Source organism: Fopius arisanus, unplaced genomic scaffold (assembly GCF_000806365.1).
Source record: "Fopius arisanus strain USDA-PBARC FA_bdor unplaced genomic scaffold, ASM80636v1 scaffold00016, whole genome shotgun sequence".
NCBI classification, from domain to species: domain Eukaryota; kingdom Metazoa; phylum Arthropoda; class Insecta; order Hymenoptera; family Braconidae; genus Fopius; species Fopius arisanus.
The window spans coordinates 908,765-931,255 of NW_011887755.1; the positions used below are offsets into that span (position 1 = coordinate 908,765).

A 22,491-nucleotide genomic window follows, 5' to 3' on the forward strand; every position below is an offset into this window, starting at 1 on the left:
TGGAAAAAGAGCAGGAGGGGTTATACGGGAATATAGGGGAATGTGGGGAAATATAGGGGAGTGTGGGGTGGGGCGCATACGGTGTTAAGATCGTGCACTGCGCAACGCACACACAAAATGAAATTCAGTCGATTGTTGGGCTTTGGCTGAGCCCCGCGCAAACTCACTTTTTTTCGCGATTTTTATGTACGTAGTATATAACGTCTTGGGCAGTGCTCGTCACAATTCTGTTCAATATATCCAACTTTGAATTCAAAGGGAAGTATCCAAGTGAAAAATTCCCACCGAACTTTCCATTTTAATTCATCGTTTTCGCGGTGAAGTATCGATTCTACCCCAGTGTTCCAAGTGTCGAAATAGTGATATCTACGCGTTATCATCTGGGTTGATAATTGGACTCATACATATTAATAGTTATTAGTAGATATTTGTAGATAAATTTCTGGGATAAAAAATATCCAGTGCTAAACCATGAGTACTCCGGTGAAAAAAGTGCCGATTCATTTGCAGGTGAAGTATTGTTATACCATTTGTTTTTAAAGTGATGGCACATGTATCGTTATATCGGTAGTTCAGTTCTCAACTTTCTGATTATTCAAGCACCTGCTCAGTCGCTATCTCACATCCTTCCACCTGTTAAACAGGGCAGAGCCGTTCTTGTTGTTTGGAGTATTTTATCCATTAATCTGATGTTATATCTTCCTCTGATTGCTTGGATTATCCACCGGCTGGATGTAACCTACCCACGCCTGTCACAATATACGTTTTAATCCACTGGACATTGAAACTGTTGCATAACTCATCCATTTTGTAACGTTATTCAGTCAAATTGATGTTGTATTTATCAAAAATCTTGATTTAAGCGCAGCAGGATAAGATAATGAGAATATTGGGAAATTATTGACTGTCCGTTGGCTCTATAAATTTCGTAAGACGTTTTAAAGTGCTTCGTTGGACGTTTGCTCGTTATATACTTACCTCAAGTGCCCACTTCAAGATACTCAGGACTTGGGGATATTGATTATTATTTGATAAAAAATATATTCTGTCTTCTGCCTTGAAAATTCCGCGTGGGCGTATGACGACTCATTTATTTATCAATAGGGAAAAAAATTATGTGTACGTGATGCTTTAGGTGAAGTTGAATTAAACCGCCCAGCAATCGATAGTCGGACTCATTAACGCTTTCATTCGTTCATTGGCCAGGGGGATAATGCGGCTCACCGAGCTCAGCTACTGTTCAAGTAACAAGGGAAGAGGGGAAAAAGTTCAATGCTTTTCCCTTTTGATATTTTATTGGAATACTCTCATTCAATGGTTTGTTATGTGCTACAAATAATTATGCTTTATTCATTTGATAGACACAATTTTCAGTTGAACATTTGAATTTCTATTTCAGTCATGGGATCCTAAATTTTTGAATATTGCTCCGAATTATGGGTTCGTCTGAACTTTCAAGATCAAATTTCAAGAATCGAAAATTTTGAAAATGGATTTCTCGATATCGCTGTTTCAAACCGACATGCCTTTTTTTTTTATAATTTAGGAAATTGAGAGTGATAAAAATGTTTCAAGAATAATTAGAAAAATTTGTTGATCTCGACAAAATAAATCTATGAATTCGTAAATTGTTTTCACTGATAATAAAAGAAGTCTAAATTCTAAAGTCATTATCGAATTGGCCGATCATTAGTTTACTGACTCATACTTCCCCCGGAAATCCACTCCAATTCGATTTGCGGCCTTGAAATTCCGAATTGGTTATCCTCACAATCAATACAAAGATTTACTTGAACATTAATCACGAGAATAAGCCAATTAAATTGATTGCTGCGTAAAAGGGAAGAAAGCAAATGGTTTGCCCATGGAATTCGTTGAAAATCTTCTGCTGGGATTTTAATGATTGTAGAGGCCTCCTGGAATAAACCAGCCAACGCGAATCGATAGTTCGTCGACACTATGTCGCGTCGGTTAGAAGAACTGGTGAAAACGAGCCGTGAGAATTCATAAGCCGAGACGATCCGCTATTTAAAAAATGGCAAATCACGCTCCCACATTGTTGAGGGATTTTTCCATGTCGCTCCGAGGAAGTGGTCCCAACTGGATGTAGAGATAGCCACGGTATAATTAGCCTGCGGATGGGTTAAAATGCAGCAGCTAGACATGGTCTTTCACACCGGGTGACTTTCTCATCTTTACATAACAAAATTCATCTGGGTTGAAATTCATTGAACTTGAGCCAGAAAATAAATACCCCTACTAAATACCACAGCATGATGCTATTACACAAATTATCATGAATACACTATTGCGGTAATTGAATCAACTAATTGCTGACCCCGATGATGTTTCTGGACGAGTATGTCTATTTCAGAGATATATCTGAGAAGATCTGAAAAGATATCTCTCACGTTGATATAATGGAAGTAGTACAGCATGTTGATTCATCATAGTATAAATAGGTAGCTGGGAAAGTGGGAAAGAGTTGTGAAGCTGCAAAAACGCATTGCATGCCAGACAATTTGATGATTGAATTATTCCATTTGAATTCTTCGCTATTTTCATCACTGGGGCTTTGTCTGTGAATAATATCATCTATTCGCTATCTGGGGAGAAAATTCATCTAGAGTAAGCCTCTACAAATTGAATTGAATCACACGAATTATTGTGAATATGGGTGGAGGGGTAACGAATTTATAACTCCACTAAGTCATTCTGAGTGCTCAATGTGTCCAGACCAGAGTGGAACGGGATGTATCTTTTAATGGATGGAGTAATGGGGGGAGGGGGCAATCAGGGAAAACAGACGTGTACATGAGACAATTTATATTTAAGAAATTTAAGCTGCTGACTTTTTGGTAATTTTCATACGGCGTTTATTATTGGGAAAAAATGGTATTCCATGAGCCTCTGGTTGGAATCCCATCACTAGAGCGACAGGGAATTTTATTTGGCAAGGACTCATCGAGTTTTAAAAGAATTTGAAAATCCGAGTGGATAATTAATTCACCAAAAACCACTCGTACATCAAAATTAATTATTTAAAGTTTTCACTCTGGGAGCGAGTGTGTAAAATTTTTTTAGAAACTTTATAGGATATATGTATAATTATCTTGGTGTAATATAAGTTGGTTTTATAATTCCAGAGTGCTCAGAATCGATTGCTCATAAAAAATGGAAAAGTTGTTAATGAAGATGAAATGACGGATGCCGATGTCTACATCGAGGATGGAGTTATCAAGTGAGACGTTTCCCAATAATTTTCATATTTTTCCAAGAAACTGCGGTCGTCCAGTTGACTTTTGCTCCGCATCGTAAACAATTATAATGTTTTAATTTTTCAGGCAACTCGGACGAAACCTGATTATTCCAGGTGGAACACGAACAATAGACGCTAGAGGAAAATACATAATGCCGGGAGGTATTGACCCGCATACTCATTTTGAATTAGAATTAATGGGTGCCAAGTCGGTGGACGATTTTTACCGTGGAACAAAGGCTGCTATTGCTGGTGGTACGACCATGATCATGGATTTTGTCATTCCGAGTAAAGGGGAAACACTTCTTGAAGCTTATGAGCGATATCGAGCAACCGCGGATGAAAAAGTCTGCTGTGACTATGGCCTGCACGTGGCTATCACCAGTTGGAGCCCAAGGGTATCTTCATTTGAATATTCCTAATCGTTCAATTATGGAAAAATACCTGATATTTATGCAGGAAATTATTTATTGAATTTCTCTATTTCAATAATCTTGATGAATTCTCAATTAGATAAAAGAAGAAATGGCTACGTTGGTCCAAGAACACGGAGTAAACAGCTTCAAAATGTTTATGGCGTATAAAGATCTCTTCATGCTTCACGATGAAGAATTAATTGAGGCTTTTTCCATGTGTAAAAATCTTGGAGCGGTTGCAATGGTTCACGCGGAAAACGGCGATATCATAGCGGCGGTAAAACACAGCGACTTTATTAAATTTCTTATCCTCAATTTTCCCAACTCACAATTATTGTATTACAGAATACAAAAAAACTCCTGGAGGCTGGTGTGACTGGTCCCGAGGGCCATGAGATGTCCCGCCCTGAAGAAGTTGAGGCTGAGGCTACCAACAGGGCTTGTATGATAGCAAATCAGGTAAGAATTCATCATCCATCGTTCATGCGAGGTGAAATAGATGTTGAATGAAAAGTAGAATATAATTTTTGATCGAAAATATGGGAGAATTCGGTTTTACGTGAGTTGTTAATCCATTCAAAAATATGAAAATTCAATTTTAAAATAGACATACTTTCATTGACAGTTTTATTAAATATTGGCTGACCGCAAAATTATTATTTCAAAACAATACATCGAAATATTTTTCTACTTTATATTTTTTAAAAAAGTCTTGATGCTTCCATGTTATTTTATCAATTTCTCCACTGTAACAATTCTATTAAATTCGCGGGATCTTCAGAGTCATAAAAAAAATTCTCCCAGTCTTTCAAAAAATTCGTGATAATTCACTTCTGAAGTTAAAATATATAAATAAATTTCACGTCACTTTGTTGTTGTTAAAACGTTCACGCTTTTTTATTCAAAATGAAAAGTGTAATTTTTCAAGAGTGTATGGCACTATTTGTAATGACTGAATGCATGAAAGATAGAAAAATGTGATATATGGGACAGGTGTGCTGCCCGCTATACGTAGTGCATGTGATGAGTCGTAGTGCAGCGGAAGCTATTGAATCTGCCCGGAAACGGGGAGTTGTTGTATGGGGTGAAACATTAGCAGCTGCACTCGGCACTGACGGTACCAACTATAGCCACAAATGCTGGAGACACGCTGCTGGACACATACTCAGTCCTCCTCTCAGGCCTGACGAGGATACACCGCGCGATCTCATGCTCAAATTATCTATGTGAGTTCACCATGAGTATCATGAATAAAGATGAAGGAATAATCAATGAAAAAAAGGAGGAAACAACACGAGCCACTCGTTTCACGGGGTGAGCATTAATCAACGTGGATTAATTGCTCTTATACAATACTGTTAAAGAAACTTGTATGTTCTCGATGCCAGAGGACGGCTGGCTTTGGTTTTTTTTTATCTACATTCGCAGACAAAACCAGTTTGGTTTTTATGGGTCATAGGAAGCCTAGTCAATTCTTGTCATTCCTTATTTTGAGATTTCTCTTCAGTCTTGTTGAGTTTTTTCCCTCCTTTCTTTTTTATTCATTGTGCCTTATCTCTTTTCCTTATGGGGAAAGAAATCGGGTTGGCAGACTGAGGAGCATCACGAGGCTGAACCGATAAGTAAATATTAAAGTAAGGGCTGATCGTTTAGGGGACACACTCCTTTTTTTTTGGTTGTAAGCTTTTTTAAAGAAAAAATTTTCCATCATTCCATCATTTCCATTCATCGCACTTGATGTTTATGATTTTTAGTTTTTTAATACTCATCTTTAATTCAGCAGTTTTTTTAATATTTCTCAGCAAAATATTTTATTCCTTCCAGATATAGAGAGTAACTGAAAAAAAAATATAAGAAACTTTTGAATTATTTTGAGTATTTGAAAAAAGTGGTGTGTCCCCCTTCGATTGGATCGCCGATTCGATGTTTCAGATATTAGATAATGGCAAGTGCATGATTTATTATTCAAATTTTCTTCAGTTTTCCTTTGCGTTGATTGACGTCTCAAGCGATTTCACAATGAAATTTATTCACTCGATGTATGCATGTCACTGCATCAGTTATGACAGATAAAAATAAATAGTCTATTTACGGATCACAGATAACGTGAGAAATAAATAAGCAAAAAATAATGGAACGCGTTTAGGTCAACTGTCCGCTGTACGTGTCAGGAGTGATGAGCAAATCAACAGCGGACGTGATATCCGGAAAACGGGCTGACGGTGGTGTAGTGTATGGGGAGCCAATTGCTGCCAGTATTGGCATTGATGGCAGTGAGCAATATGGAAAAGATATGGACAAGGGTCGTTGCTATATAATGGATCCGCCACTCAGGCCGGATCCCACAACACCCGCATACTTGATTGAAAAGCTCGCTGAGTAAGTAGAAACTCGACGGAAAGCCTGAGAAAGTCTCGAAGTGTCACTGGCAATCGTTCATACCTACATGGAAAACTCGATTCGTTATTTATTTATTATTCAGTCTCTTTCGAAATTTCAAATCTCTCCTTATGGAGTTTTAAAAGTGTTTTCCCATTTTCGCTCGTGCACTTGAGTCCTTATCTGTTACGCTCGGTGTATAGCACTTGTACTGCCTTTCTCATTCCGACAAATACCAATTAAAACGAATTTACTACTAAGGAAAACTGAGAAAACTGAATAACATGTATTTCCAGGGGTGATACTGTAAGAACAGTTAAAATTGCTTGAATTTTCAATTGTAATTCTTCATGAAAATTCATAATCTTTTCTATTTTATTCGGATAAAAAAATGATAATTGTTATATTATTATTTTATATTTATACTTGTATTCGATACATTTGTATGTTCGTTTGGAAGAACCAAGCAATTGCACTCAATAATTTATTTGAGATTTGAAGAATAATTTTTTAAGTGTTGGATAATCTCCCATGATTTGTAATGATTTTATTTTTGTACTGCCTAGGGATGGACTTCAATGCACTGGAAGTGACAATTGTACCTTTAATGCCGATCAAAAGGCCCTCGGCAAGGATGATTTTTCAAAAATCCCTAATGGTGTGAATGGGGTTGAAGACCGAATGTCTGTTGTCTGGGAGAAGGGCGTTCACGCTGGAATTATGGATCCGATGCGTTTCGTTGCGGTGACTAGCACAAATGCTGCTAAAATTTTCAACTTGTATCCGAGAAAAGGCGTCATTGCAATCGGCTCCGACGCTGATATCGTTATTTGGGATCCTAACAGAAAGCGAATAATTTCCGCTGAGACTCATGCTCAAGCCGTCGACTTCAACATCTTCGAGGTAGGGACTTGATAATTAAATGATGAGAAAAATTCCCCCATGAAAAAATATTCCACAATGAAATTTCATCGGGATCGATGCATCTCAGGAGATATACCCCGGGAAAGATTTCTACCGAAATTAATTATCGCTCTGGAATATTTCCCAATGATTTTCAAGGATTGTCTTTTAATGAAAATTACCGTTCGATGAAGTGTGGGAATGATAATTCAACAGAAGTTTGAGTAATAAATTTAGATAATGCTATTGCAAATGCAAATCTTGAAATTTACAGGGAATGGAAGTGCAGGGGGTTCCAGAGTATGTTATCGTCAATGGTCGAGTTTGCGTTGACGAATGCGACATCAAGGCCGTACATGGATATGGCAGATTTATCGAGACTCCAGCCTACCCTTCATATATCTACGACCTGATTGAAGAGAAGGAGAAGGTAAATCGATTATACTTAATTTTTAGTTGCACTGATAAATAAGTTTTTCCGTTGAATCAAATTGCGGTGGAGCGGTTTTTTTTTTTTCATATTTTCTGAAAGCTCATTGTCACTGATGTTTTTAAATTGTGACTCAGAGACCCAGGGGAGTGGCGAGAAGTGCAGCTGATTTAAAGAAATACGCAGACGAAGATGCTGCGATTGTAAAGGCTCGAGAGGCGGCAAAGGCTGCCGCTGCAGCGCGTGTCCAAGCTAATCAAACTAATGGAACCCATGAATTGCGCCCAAACAAACCCAAATCAATTTCGAATATCTCTTGCGCTCCAACTCTACCAGAATCGGCAGTGGTTACACCTTCAGCGAAAGGGCCTCGTCAGGAGGGCCAACGCAATCTCCAGGACTCAACATTTTCCATCAGCGAGGATGTCGATGATGCTAGACGGGCATGCATTCGTGTGAACAATCCTCCGGGTGGTCGCAGTGCTGGTGGATTCTGGTAATTCTAAAAATATGCTTCGATCAGGTACGCTTTTGCGCGAATAAATAAAGGAGTACGGTAATATGCTTATATATGAAGTGACAAATATTTCTGATGACGGTATTCGTCAACATGATTTTGATTATCTGAGGCATTCGAATCGCTTCTCATTTCGCTAACCACCAAATATTAACAGTTAAGTTGAAATATTACTGGGAAATTCATCAAATGTTTGTACGTTCTAGGGAGGCACCCAACGGGCAATAATCAGTCATTATTGTTTCCGTTTAATGACATAACAACCCTCATTCGCGCAACTTTAATATGTTTTTTACTGCTTGTTAGCGTAATATATTCTTAGCATATTCGTTACCTCTCAGAATAAAAATAGGCGATTTCAGGCGCAAATTGCAACTACTACGAATCATTCAGTAGCGAAGTGTTTAAACGAGATGAGTAAAGTCTTACAGTTTTGTTGAACATCGATTGATTTAATTTATCTAGTTATATCACTTCGCTATTGGATTAAATATTGTTAATTGTTTTGTTTTTTGTTCGTTTTTCCATATAACGATGTTCCATGATTGTCATCATATTTTATTGAGATTCGCATTGACTAGGGTATTTGGTATTTATAGAGCGTTATATTGGTGAGCAACGATGACGTTATATTGATGCAGCTAAAAGTTGATTTTTTTTTTTTCATAAGTGTATATGAACGGTATGAATTGTAATAGTGTATAAGAATTATAACTTGACGGTGTCGAGGAGTGAAGAAATTTTCCACCGTATAACATAAATGATAAAATGCGAGTTATAATATAATGGGGACGTGGTTAACACAGGCGATATCCCTGATAATTTAGTAGCTTTTTCAATTAAAAATCGTAAGTTATCACTCAACATCGGAGATAAACGCACAATATCAGTCGACGGGTAATTAATATTTCTGCGTGACACTGTGTTGACAAATACATTTTCACTAAATCTCTTGACAAAACAAGATTACGTCATCCCCTCGTACAGTATTATTGTTTTTTTTTCTTCATTCATTATCAACGCCTCACAAGTACCAATGTTATTGAATGAACCATTTCTCCTTATTCTGCGTCCTTGATAATGAAATATACCACAAGAAAATGCATACATACATCACAAACTTGGAATCAACTTTCGCTTACCAATTTGCACTTTTGATAAACTCTGTGCAAGCATTAATAAAATACTCTACTGGATTGAAGGGAAATACTGACCTGTACTGATAGCTTTAGGTATCCTGATAAAAAAAATATCGAGGTTGTAGAATTTCTTTGGCTGCGATTTTTTTTTCCCGGGAGATTTTCTCCTGGGAATTTTTTTTCGCGGGGAAAAAATCTTGCAATCAAATTAAATTGACAGATCGATCGTAATTGTATCGTAATTATCGATGAAGAATAAGTTTGTCGTTATGATTTTGAGTTTTTGATAGCAGTATCAAGTCTTATCTCGTCAGACATAGAGCTGACAGTCACTGTGGGTAATCTACTCCAAAGCCTATTTCACTTGAATGTATTGAAACCAGATGAAAAATCTGAAGCGTAATTGTTAATAATTATTAGAATAGTGGTAAAACCATTTTCTACCGAAATTTTGTAATGCTGAAGACTGTCCGCTGCTCTACAGCGAATCATTTTTGCAAATCAAAAACCCCTTAACAGCCAATCACTTCAAGACATGCGGATGACACAATTCATTTGAATAATCTGGCAGAATTCAAGCTGTTTAAAAATCCTTATAAGAAGTGCGTTAAATAGTAACGGTAATGAAAAAACAGTTGACGTGGATTGCGTAATTGTAATTGTGTTCACTCAAGTATTCTTATAAGCGTCGGATTTTAACGAAAGAAAATGAGAAACAAATTGTCATTGAAATACGTACCAATGATACAATATAGAGTTGCACGTTTATTTATATCTGTTATGTATGTAATTGCTTTAAATAAATACATAAATGTATAACAATTTCCAGAAACTTATTCATGATCATGGAATAGGATTAAAATATTAACATAACAATGCATAATTTCATTAATCACAACACTGAATTTCATTTAAATTCTATTCTATTTTTAAGATACGAATATTTGATTTATTGATATGTGTAATATCGATGTAAGGGTTGAGGATTTTGTCCGGGGGATTTTTGTTTGTTTTTGTTTGGAGGAATAATTCCTAGGACCTTTTTTTTTTTCATCTCAAGCCCGAATTCATTGAAGATGTCTTTTCCTTATTGCGGGTCACTGACGTCGACTTTCTTCCTCGCCCGTTCTAATATTTGCTTTAGCTCACAAGTCCTTGCCGTATGGTACTGAACCGAAAGTACTTATGTGAATTTTTTCTACCATTTTATTAATTTGTATTTCGCGTATTTTTTTCAAGAAATTTACATACCCCTGAGGCGTTACGAGACAGTGTGATTTGACTGTCCAATCGTTTACCATCGACGGGACCACAATACTGCTCCAATTGCCGTTTCGTAAGACTGAATAAATCACCACCAGTCATGCCTTTGAACTGCCGGGAAATTCTGTGTATTTGAATAAATTGTTTAGTCAAAAATTATTTAAATGTATCGGAGAAAATGGATACGTGAGACTAAAATGGATGCACTGGGAATTTATTTACCGCGACCAACCGCGAATCATGAAGTTATTGAAATTATAAAAAAGTAATTATAAAGAAGTTATTGAAATTATAAAAAAGTAATTATAAAGAAGTTATTTTGTCCTACTGTCCCCTGAATGATTAAATACGATTACTTGATGAGCAGCTTTGGATTAAATTTAGAAATGATTGTGTGATTGTGATTATTTTTTGTTATTCCATACTTGTCGGAGAAACCTTTCATGGACAACCACTCCTGTATCTCCCGAGGTGTTGAATATTGATCGAAATAAATCTCCGGTGTTCTGATGATATCGACATTCTTCTTTTTATCGCGGAACATCGTCAGAACACACTTCAGTTCTTCCTGCATCTGTCTCTGCGAGGGTCCTAAAAAATCAATGATTGATCACCATGGAATTCGTAACATTAGGACCAACTTACCGTCATTCTGGGATTTATTACTTCTTAGAGTCCCTGAGGTACTGGAATTCGATGACGTACTTCGCGAAGAAATTGGAGGTGGTGGCGGTGGCAGTGGTGGTGGCGGTGGTGGAACTGCTACTGGGTCAGTTCGTAGAGACAGGGGAATATTTTTTTCCGTTTTTGAATTACTCAATTTTTCTACACTTTTCATCGACGGAATACTGGGCTGTTGTAATTGCATTGTACGTGGAGGGAGAGTCGAATTTCCTTGCGATTCTGTGGATTTCAGAGGATGCGGAGATATAATATTTCCACCGAGTAATTCAGAAATTTCACACTCTTTCAATTTATTCTCTGTGTTAAACAAATATGGAAAAATACGTAGAAATTCCGGATAACCAATATTTGGGAACAATAAATTTCTGTTCAATTTTTAAACTGAATATTTCAGGCATTCTTTTAAAAATTCTTATAATTTTTATAAATAAAAAAAAATTGACAGTAAATTTCTTTTCACTTGAAAATTCATGTGATTTCAAAAATTTCCATTAGTCAAGCTGTTGCCCCTAGAAACTACTATTTTACGTGAAATTCCAGAAAAATTGAACATGATCTTCTCCCGGTAAAAAAATGAATTTGTTTAACGAATTTAAAGACCACTTAGATATTTAAACAAACTTACCCCATATTATAAATAAGCAATAATCGGTAGAGGTTTGAGAGTTGTCATCTGTATTTGCAAGCCACACTAAACCAGCAATAAAATGAAATGCATAACGAAGTGAAAAAGAAAGATTATGTGTAGAAGATCCTTAACGAGTCTGAAACTCAAGAGCCCAATGGACATATTGTTGCGACAATAATAAACAGGACAAAAGCGTAAAACATAAATTCCACTTCAAATAATTCATGTTTTATTGATAAAAAAAGATTTACATAAATTACAATTAATAACCGACAAACGATGCTATCCCTAACGATCAGCTGACAACTAACAATGTAGAAAATATTATGTATAAGATGTGATTCTTAAGAATATGATTTCAAACATTACATACAATGCCAGGCGCAACAATTTTCAACCATCTCCGATATTAAAAAAAAATTCTTATCTCACACAAACTGGACACGAAGTCAGAGGATGACTCATAGAATTTAACTATTGTATTGAAGACAAATTATGCATTACCCACCTCTGTGTACAAAAACAAACATCAATTGCGGAACATTCAACAAAAACATAACAAATACTACTAGGACAATTCGTTTGCATGAAATGTAAAATAGTATTAACAATTCACCAATGTTCAAGATGTCTTCACTATCATTAGGGAAAATTACTCAATCTTTCTAGATATACATAATAGAACTCTCTGCAATACCTCAATCATCGGCTAAGATTTCAAATTTAAATTCGTTAATGCGGAAGACTTCGTGAAAATATATAATCGTAATAATGGTGATAAATCGTAAAAACTAAAATTTGGTTAGTTGATAAATACAAGGCATATTGCATTATTTTTAATGATAACGCTTGCTAATTTCTGGAATTTGCAGCGTTACAAAGTAATCTGGAATGATTTAATTTAAAAGATTCTCAATCCTGATTATAGTAAAGGATTTACTATCGGTGAAAAAAGAGGGAAAAATATATTATATAATAGCCTCATTAAAGGCTCTACTAGTGACACTGCATATGGTTCTTATAATTCGTTTGTAACTGGAAATAAAGATTGTTTGTTTGGTTCTACATTTTTCGAATAAATTATTCGATAAAAAAATCGATGGTAGAGCTTCAGTCTGAACGATATCTTATGTACACGGATAAAATAGCGAGAGTTTGAGACGATCTGTCATTAGATATTGGGAATTTCTTGAGTGAACAAAGTTGAATTTAAAAATATCGAAATTCACCTTTTTTGCCGAGACGTTCTTTGCGTACCCAGTCAGCTGGTGCAGGTGGAGGAATGGCGTGTGATCGATGAGTAGCTTCTGGGCCGGGACTAGTGCTCGTTCCTTCAATCTCTGAATCCTATAATAATGAATAATCATCGTGGAATAATAATTCGGTATGCGTAAAAATAATTTTCAACTTGTATCATGAAAGTGAATTTGATTTGATTTTGATTTTTCCTCACCTCATAGTTGTAGCCATGGGACTGCCTCTGATACCGCGTAGAGTACAAAGGATTATTAAAAATATCATCAGGGGGATGAGAGGGATTATGTGGAGTGACAATAGTATGGGGAACGTGAGCCACTTGCCCTCGAGAGTTCTTCGCCTTCCACCATTTTCTACTGTCATCAAGAATTTCGAGATACTCCCCTCTGACAACCGTCAGTTCCTTATCATTGTTAGCTGTTCTAGGATAAGTGACTTGAACAATTTTGGCATTACGTCCAACAAGATCATCCAGCCAGGCTTCCTGCGCCCTATCGATGCCAGAGGCATTTCTCGGTGTGCGTTCAATGGAATCCACCGAAATGTCACTGTGCGCTCGTGTCTGATCGACTCTATCCCTCTCCTCACGGCTATAAAGTTCCGATCCCGCTCCATAATTTCTCTCCCTGTCGAAATAATCATTACTCCCGCGCTCCTCACGGCTCTCATACTCGAGATAATCACTGCTGTAGTGAGACTCCTCGACATCACGATGTCCATAATAATTATCCCCCTGTTGTTCAGGAATGTCATCTCGCTTCTGCTTATCAGCATTGAGCAGTGATGCCAAATGATCATGATCACGATCCTCAGGTATTGGATATTCCGGTGACCATCCGTCCATGAATACCGGATGATAGGATGGAGCATGACCTTTCCACTGATCTCGAGGAATCAGCCAAGTGTCTCCCAGTGAATGCCACAGTTCAGTTTCTTTCGATGTAACGCAGTTTATCAGAAGATTAACAGCCTCACGTGTTAGCAAAGGTGATACCACCTTGCTGGGTAAATTGGGATCATAATTAGTATCATGAGATGCATCGACTATCAGAGCGAGAGGCGTAAAGAGGAAGTGGACGAGTTCTGGTGCATTTGGATCGTGAATGTGGGCCTTCAATTTAGCCAGCAAATTGAATGAGAGTTTGAATTTTTGAAATATATCGATGAACTCCATCTCAGGTGGTGGTTTCGCACGCATTGTCAGCATTCCATCACCGAGATTACGTTTTTTCGATTTTCTATTGCGCCTCCGACGCTCCAACTCTCTGGAGGCGGCAGCTGCATGCTGTAGTCGAGCTATGAATTTTTCTATGTCATCGAAGCAGTGATTGAGAATCGTCACATCTCTCTCGTACTTCTCCGACGATGTCGATGACACCTCGTCATTATTCTCTTCACGATCAGTGGGACCTTTAACGAGCGTATGGAAATATCCGTTACTAATCCTCCCATATTTTTTTCTTTTTCATTATTTTTTATTATGATGCGTTGGTTGTAAACGTCAAAGATACTGAAAGAACTTACTGTTTGCATTGAAAGCTGATACCTGCTCTCGAACATTGACGCCGTTTAACGGTGGCTCTGGTGGTGGTAGTGCTGGAGGTGGTGGTATTTGACCCCTTGGACCACGAGGCGAACCACCTGGTACTAGTTTTCCCAGTTGCAACATCTTCAGGTCCTCCACAAGATCCTGAGCTGAGACACTCTGACACTGAAATATGTGCATCTCGGCTCGCTGTCCTGAGCCAACGTCGTCGGCCACTGTAAACACTAGGATATTATTGTACATCTCCATTGGATCTCTCGAGGTGAAGGCTGTGGGCTCTTGAATGAGGGCCGCCGGAAATCTCTCCATCACCGCCTGCGAGACACATTAATTATTCATCATTCCTCATTGCTATTACTATTTCAACAGTAGGTGAGAGACTTTACGTGAGATATTCAAATCAATCCCACTCGTATCGAATTTCCAAATTGTATGATAAATTTCTAGTCAGAGGTGATATAAATATTTTCGTAAGTACCCCAGTTTCATTATCCATTATCAAAACCCAATTGCGTTCCAGGCGCAGCTGCATCTTTTGGCTCCATATCCCATTGCTCTTTTCAAGCTGGAGGAGTCTTCGCATGCCATCAGCTGGATAAACAATACCAGTTTCCTTAGTCACTGTGAAAGTCGCCAAGTGTTCCATCATGTAAGTTGGTTCGGTCCCTGGACCACCTCTGCTACCGGAGGAGTTGGAAGGGCCGCTCATCACATCTATCAATTTCACAAGTACTCATTAAATATTTATTCACTTGCTAATTTTATCATTTCCCTCTGGATACAATACCTTTTGCATAAGGAGACGGGGTGTGGCCACTATTGTAGTAAGGCATTGTCGTGTAAGCTCCCCACTGACGTACCTTTTTTAAAAAAAAAAATACAAATAATATTCATAAAACCATAATCTTGAATATCAAGTAATTACTGGGATGTCTCTCGGGCTCTGCATTCACCAATACAAATCTGGAATATGACCTGGACGTATTGTATATCCGGCTGAGCGAGAATGAGCCAAGAAGAGGTACGACACATCACCATAATTGGCGACACGAAAGCTAAACTACCGCTTCGCTGATAAAATGAAATTACAATTGGCCTAATTCAAAGCAACACCTATTGCCTCGATGATAAGACGGTGTTCAGTTTTCTGTAGAATTTTTCATCGAATTAAAATGTTGAATGTTAAAATAAAAAATAAAAATGATTCATTTAACTTCCAGTAAAATTTCTGAATGAATTTTTCCTCTCCCCAATTACAGCGGACGGAAAATAGTGGATTATCACAAGTCTAATGGATTATTATCCAAATATTTATAAACCCATGAAATAAATGGACTTTTCACTTTTTCCAAGGTTTACAATTATGTGACTATTAAAACGCAAGCTAAACTCGAAACATTAAAAGATATTTCAAAGAAAAAAAAAAGGCCAAAGTATCGAGGTACCCTAAATACCGGTATAATAATCATGGAGGAGTGAAAGTTGGATGATGAAAATGCTCAATGACGAAATTGACGTATTGAACGATGACATGGGAAATATTATCGTTGACGCGATTAATTACATGAAAGCAAATAAGATGATTATGATGATGGTATGCAGCCACTTACAAGAGACATGAGTATTGAATAAAGTTGAGCGGGCGTATGCCCACACGGTCAATTGCGTATGACTCGTTCATCAAGATTCAATCTGACACGAGGCTAGTATCGAGTAAAAATTGATTACAGATATGGCAAGGTTGACGATGAATTTCCCAAGTCCTGTGTGATCTTTATATGTCACATTTCTCATTCAAATCATCGATAATTACTGACCCGTGTCAGTATAGGGATAATGCCAGTCTGTACAGTTGATTCACGGATGACTGAGTCATTTTAATTTCACCATTCGACTGCATTCCAGGCATTGGTTGTATTCCATCTATGTAAAAATTTATGAATGAATAAACTTGATGAAATACGATAACACTCACTCTAACACATGTACTGAATAATTTCTGTATGGGGGTGCATGTGGTAATTTTTATCGAGGAATTGTACTTTTCCCTTCTGCAGGAATATCTTCTTCTGCAGGTATGCCTGCATATCCTCTAGTCGTAATTACAGAAGAATTACACACTCGTAGTTCATTGACCGTTATGTCTATCCGTCCGTACCATTACACATTTACTCTGCGATGCTTATGTACCGATTGGCATTGTTTATTGTCATTTTTGTCGCTGTATCGATGGTGTAATTGTGTATTACGATGCATAAACTCATTTTTTATAAGTCATGTCTGTTCGTTACCCTCAAAATCCCTTCACTTGCATCAAACTTTGAGGAGAATGGGAATCAACTGGCAGTGGTAACTGACTAACTGCCAGTTACAATAATTCATCATTTGCAGAGTCCAAATTATTTTAATTGTCCAGTGTCTTCATTTTTTGAGAATTATGAGTTAAAGGTAAATCTAAAAAATTCCGAAAAATTCCAAAAAATTCCAAAAAATTTGAAAAAATTCCAAAAAAATCCAAAAAATTCCAGAAAATTCCAAAATTCTAGATGAACCGCTCAATCTCATAGAAAGTTACCATAATAATTGAAATTTCGTTTACAAATGAAATAATCAGTGGAGAAATTAAAATTCTGGAGATTATGAATTAGAATTGTGAAAACTCGAGTGCAGGGCACAGCAACTTGATAAAATAAATGAAATCATGGATAGATGGACACACCCAGGTGAGAAAACTGAATAAAATACAATGTATTCACACCGCAATGGATTATTGAGGCTAGAATATGAGATATACGACCTTGAGAAGCTGTGACATCTTATAAACGTCTGTTACACCATCATAAATACAGAATCACTGGATGGGGTACGTGTGAGCTGGAGTCGAATAAGACGAACAATAAATTGTTGTGAATTTCTCAATCCTCTGTCGCACCCACGACAAATGAGGCTAGTCCTTTGGCAGTAAAAAAATACAAATAATCTACTCAAGTTAAGTGGAGTAAATAATTAGTCATTTGACTACCTTGAGAGCGCCATGGAACAGGTTGATTGAGTTCTCCACAAGATCGATATTACCATGAATCAATGATTGTGAAAGAGACAGACTATCAGTTGTAATTGGGATTACGTTAGACTCAGGCTGAGGTGAATGAAGGAGATATAAATGAAAGGTATTCCGGGTGTGTGGGGCCTTCTCAACTTGGTATGAAGAAGAAATGTGAATATGGGCACAAATATATATTTGTACAGCCATGAGGGAAGCCGAGTGCAACCTTTCCCTCTGGAATGCAAGCTTATAGTGATTTTTCGGTTGTTTTTTTTTTCCTCTTGTATATAAGGCTTCTTTTTGTTTTTTAATTCGACCTCTTCAAGGCGACTCTCACAACACTCCGTGTCGCATTCCACAAGCAACTTTCTACGCATAAAATTCAAGAATTCCGAAACGCGTTTCCCATCTTCTCTATGTGAAATATATTTATTTCCCTGGTACGTCTAATTATGGATTTTTGATTATATTCCATGGTTGTGTCGATAGATTTGTATGGGAAAAATCGGAGAGATAAATCACTGGCTGTTCGTGTGGTATTATTCAAACATATTCAGACATGTTTGGAATTCCAGTCATTGGAATATTATCATGGAAAATTTATTCGATTCCTCGGCACACGTACCAATCGGCATTTACCTATGGAACCTATGGAGAGTTATTTCTAGATTGGCTGATACGGGATTATGATTGTGTTGACGAAGAGTTGGAGGAAAGTGATCGCATTAGTTTATGACATTGATAAGCTACTTGCCAGTGAGATCGGTTTGAATCAGTATTTGTCTTTATTCTTTGGTTATTTTTTAAATTATCCGTCAGATATGTTTCTTATCAGCTTCACGATAACAATGACTGAGGATATGGTGGCAACAAAATGAAGGTACAATCAAGAATTTAGCTCCAACAGTTAAGAAACAGCACTGTGTGGCATGCAACGAAAGGAATATGCGTTGAGACTGGAGGTACCGTTAATTCGGCTGGAACGTAGCAATTACGAATTCTCACTCGATGCCGGTACACATTCTTATCCTTTTTTAATGATAATTTAAATGATTTTTCACATTTTAAAATACAGGCATATCGATGATTAGTCGAATCCGAGAGAATCCTGGAGGCGCACAGAATCGAGATTTAAATACGCCAATGAAATTCCATTGATTCGCACTTTCATTTGATTTGACGATGGCATTACGTGCAGCTGGTTGGGTTATTACAGGAATAAATGTTGATTTTATTCTAAATCACTCGCTAACTGTACCCGAAGGATCTCTGGTTGGTCGGATTATTACTGTAAATTCCAATGTACTCTTGGAATTTCAAACATGGGAGGGTGAGTCGTTACCTCGAGACCGAGGTAACGTGATCGATAGGTCGAACATGGGATTGAAAAATCAACTGACTTTTCAGAGGTCTGTGTTTCCTGGAAGATACATCGATCGAAAGATTAACGAATGGGATGGTCAATCGATGTTGGCGAGGAGAAACACATGGAACAAGGAGCGCCACTTCAATGCACTGGGCCTTATATTATCAAGTAACAACGGGGTTTCCACTTTTCTTAAGAAACATAAGTACATGGATCACATATTATTTTAACCGTTTCAATTCCCCCAGAATGCACAGTATCATCAGCGATAATTATCCATCATTATCCATCATTATCCATCATTGCAGAAGAATTTATTCCCCAATTTTCCTTTCGCACCTATTCATCTGCCATCGTCTATCACGAGTCTAATGGATTTTTGGTAATTAATAGAATTTTAACAAACACTCACTTTGTGTACTTACCTTTATTTATTTACACGACTAGCATGTAGGTGAATTATTGTTGGGGAATTGCGATGGAAGGTTTTTTTTTTCGTGGTGACACTGAACCGAGTGATGCTCTTTGGAACTTAGGAACTCATCGTCTACTGAAAATACCTGAGCTACTACCTGTGGCTCGTCAGCACTCGTTACCGTACGGCCTCGACGCTGACTTTCTTTCTAGTTGCCGCTGATTGGTTCCCCACCTGAGATTCTCCACGGAGCGCACACTATATGACAATACCTCGCTTTCAGGTGCGTATGAGCACACGGAAAATCAGGTAAAAATTTTTCATGATTCTTTCAGGCAAGGGTTTACCCGGAATTACACCTGTCACTTTTTCGTTAGAAAGAATTTTTAACTGAAATCTACCGAAAACAAAGTCTTAATAAGTCTCAATATTTTTGGAATTGAAGAAGATTGCGAAATTTGTGAGGTCACTTTTTTGGGAATTCTTGAATGGGTCTATAAAAAAGATTTGGGTAAAAATTCCCATGAGTCCCTTTACTCTGGAGATTTTACTGACAACTCACTGAACAGATCAGTAAATTCTCTGGGAATCGCATTTTTTTTTTAGTTGAAGGAGTATTGTAGGTTGGATGTTTATTGATTGTTTATGCAAAGTCTACAAGTTTTTTCGTTTTTATAGGATTTCTACTAGAAGAAAACCAATTTTTTTTTATTTAGATTATATATTTCTTGGCTCTGAATTTTCCACGATTTCTTGAAACCAGGTAAAAGTTTATACCGAAAATACATTGTAAATATACACTCGAAAATTCAGAGAGTGATTTCGTGGAAATATTTCGCGTGAAAAAAGAATGGAATAGAAATTTTAAAAATATAAACTCCTTCCTCACAATAAATTGTTCCAAATTGAAGTTTTACCACTTTTTATTTCTATAATTTAAAAATTCTCGGACTTTCTGATCTCGTTGAAGGACCAAGGTTACATGTACAAAGGTAAGAATACACAGGTGACAGTTTTTTCAAACTGTTGAATAATTTTAATTATTTAAATTCATTGCTAACAACAATATCAATGAACGAATGCCTCAATTTAATTTTTTCATCGCTCTCAGGTTTTTATTCAACTATATAACACTCGAAATGTCAGTTCTACACATCATTATCGAATTCTCCAGGCTTCTTCCTCACCAAACGTTCGTGCTCTTGGTTCGCCCATGAGTACAACAGATAACTAACAATGAAGGCTGAAAAGACGAGTTCATAATAAAAAATTAATAATAAAAAGTACAGAATTAATTAAAAAAATGTGAATGTTGAATAATGAGAAATACTTACGGGGTACTACTCGAAGTGCAGATTCTCTGATTCTCCGAATGGTATTGGGTACTCCATGAGAAATGGCTCCAGCAAAGGCTTTCTGTTCGTAAGGGCTCAGTCTAAAATAGACAATTCCCCGGATCTTTGCGAGCGTACCGAATTCTTTTCCCATCCTTGCAACCTAGAACAAGATAACAAATTTTTAAGACAATCATCACAGCCCTCGGAAAAATGACAGTAAATCGACAAGAGTCCAGCAGCTATTTGATTTGACATATCAACCATCATTAACCCAACTTCTACAAATTCCCAAAAATACATGAACACCAGGATAATAATTATTGACAATCACGACCCGAACATTTCTCGTCACCCCATCAATTCCTGATGGATTATTTATTGCTATCAAGACTCCAACAATTAATTTCTCCAACTTTATGTACAACACATACATGTCCTTACATAATCCAAAAATTCACTTACGTTCACAAATTTTTCACGATTACCACTGAGAAGGAAACCTGGTGCGTACTGAGGAAAGAGGATTGACTAAAGTAGAGGCTCAGTTCTGGGGGTTAGAGTGACCCCAGCTGCATCGTAGTACTGCACCCCAAGAGAGGGAGGGCGCCGTCTGTAGAACGTACGGAAGGGGGAAACCACATCTTGTTGAATTTCAATGGAAAAAATTATTCAATGTATTAAATATATACCACTAATGAGTTTATAATTTTAAATGAGAACGTTGTCCTAGTGGTAACGTGCTCGACTGGTACGCCGGCGGCCCGGGTTCAATCCCGGCATCATTCATTTTTTTTTTTTCATAATAATTCCAATTTTTTATTTTTTGTTAATGGCAAATCAATCGAAATATCGCTTAAAAACTGAATATTTGATAATCGAGAAGATATCCAGTGAAATTGAAAAATTAGCAATTTTTTAAAACAATACTTTTGCAATATATATACTCCTAATGAAATTTGATTATTGTAATAATGCGTTATCCTAGCGGTAACGTGCTCGGCTACCACGCCGACGGCCGGGGTTCAAGCCCGCCGTCATTCATTTTTTTTTTTTAAATAATTCCAATTTTTTCTTTTGTAACTGGCTAATAAATCGAAATAGTGGTTAAAAACTGAATAGCTCCTCGATTGTCATGTTCTCCTGATATTTTTACAAAAATTTCGAATTTTTCACTTTGTAACTGGCTAATAAATCGAAATAGTGGTTAAAAACTGAATAGCTCCTCGATTGTCATGTTCTCCTGATATTTTTACAAAAATTTCGAATTTTTCACCTTCAGTGAAAATTTCAGTGAATAGCTCTTCGATTGTCATGTGCTCCTGATACTTTGACAAAAATTTCGAATTTTTCACTTTCAGTGAAAATTTCAGTGAAGAGCTCCTCGATTGTCATGTTCTCCTGATACTTTTACAAAAATTTCGAATTTTTCACCTTCAGTGAAAATTTCAGTGAATAGCTCTTCGATTGTCATGTGCTCCTGATACTTTGACAAAAATTTCGAATTTTTCACTTTCAGTGAAAGTTTCAGTGAAGAGCTCCTCGATTGTCATGTTCTCCTGATACTTTTACAAAAATTTCGAATTTTTCACCTTCAGTGAAAATTTCAGTGAATAGCTCTTCGATTGTCATGTGCTCCTGATACTTTGACAAAAATTTCGAATTTTTCACTTTCAGTGAAAATTTCAGTGAAGAGCTCCTCCATTGTCATGTTCTCCTGATACTTTTACAAAAATTTCGAATTTTTCCCTTTCAGTGAAACTTTCAGTGAATAACTCCTCGATTGTTATGTTCCCCTGATACTTTTTCAAAAATTTCGAATTTTTCAATTGCAGTGAATACATACCTAAAGAAAAAATTGGAATTATTAAAAAAAAAAAATGAATGACGGCGGGCTTGAACCCCGGCC

At 37.0% G+C, this 22,491-nt stretch overlaps 3 protein-coding genes and 1 long non-coding RNA gene across 9 annotated transcripts; 2 read left to right on the forward strand and 2 right to left on the reverse strand.

Annotated features, from left to right (window-relative positions):
- Positions 1-128: 128 nt before the first annotated feature.
- On the forward strand, positions 129-10,332 carry CRMP (Collapsin Response Mediator Protein). Of its 3 annotated transcripts, XM_011300165.1 has the most exons (10): positions 129-510; positions 3,147-3,241; positions 3,345-3,657; positions 3,773-3,952; positions 4,021-4,134; positions 4,669-4,901; positions 6,621-6,957; positions 7,232-7,387; positions 7,525-7,883; positions 10,283-10,332. In XM_011300165.1, coding segments are annotated over exons 1-10 (1,827 nt in total). In that variant the 5' UTR covers positions 129-471; the 3' UTR covers positions 10,284-10,332. The 3 variants fall into 3 exon arrangements, with proteins under 3 accessions (XP_011298467.1, XP_011298464.1, XP_011298465.1); XM_011300162.1 differs by lacking the exon at positions 10,283-10,332 and having other exon boundaries at positions 7,525-9,865; XM_011300163.1 differs by lacking the exons at positions 4,669-4,901; positions 10,283-10,332 and adding an exon at positions 5,822-6,054 and having other exon boundaries at positions 7,525-9,865.
- LOC105263753 (epidermal growth factor receptor kinase substrate 8-like protein 1) lies at positions 8,914-19,418 on the reverse strand. Its single transcript, XM_011300161.1, has 10 exons — positions 19,259-19,418; positions 15,209-15,281; positions 14,900-15,135; positions 14,400-14,736; positions 13,072-14,285; positions 12,848-12,965; positions 10,952-11,209; positions 10,732-10,897; positions 10,295-10,430; positions 8,914-10,211 (listed from the first exon to the last, which is right to left on the reverse strand). Exons 2-10 carry the CDS (start codon positions 15,252-15,254, stop codon positions 10,131-10,133), a joined length of 2,592 nt encoding a protein of 863 aa, XP_011298463.1. The 5' UTR covers positions 15,255-15,281; positions 19,259-19,418; the 3' UTR covers positions 8,914-10,130.
- Positions 17,740-19,245, forward strand: LOC105263752 (uncharacterized). 2 transcript variants are annotated; one of them, XR_891920.1, is made up of 3 exons: positions 17,740-18,481; positions 18,543-18,797; positions 18,875-19,245. It is a non-coding gene; the product is annotated as an uncharacterized lncRNA (long non-coding RNA). The 2 variants fall into 2 exon arrangements; XR_891921.1 differs by having other exon boundaries at positions 17,740-18,429.
- An 843-nt stretch (positions 19,419-20,261) lies between the features above and the next one.
- Positions 20,262-21,156, reverse strand: UQCR-Q (Ubiquinol-cytochrome c reductase ubiquinone-binding protein). 3 transcript variants are annotated; one of them, XM_011300166.1, is made up of 3 exons: positions 21,048-21,156; positions 20,583-20,745; positions 20,262-20,491 (listed from the first exon to the last, which is right to left on the reverse strand). In XM_011300166.1, the coding sequence occupies exons 2-3, from the start codon at positions 20,734-20,736 to the stop codon at positions 20,397-20,399; spliced, it is 249 nt and encodes an 82-aa protein (XP_011298468.1). In that variant the 5' UTR covers positions 20,737-20,745; positions 21,048-21,156; the 3' UTR covers positions 20,262-20,396. The 3 variants fall into 3 exon arrangements, with proteins under 3 accessions (XP_011298468.1, XP_011298469.1, XP_011298470.1); XM_011300167.1 differs by lacking the exon at positions 21,048-21,156 and adding an exon at positions 21,017-21,035; XM_011300168.1 differs by lacking the exon at positions 21,048-21,156 and adding an exon at positions 20,926-20,944.
- Between the last annotated feature and the right edge of the window lie 1,335 nt (positions 21,157-22,491).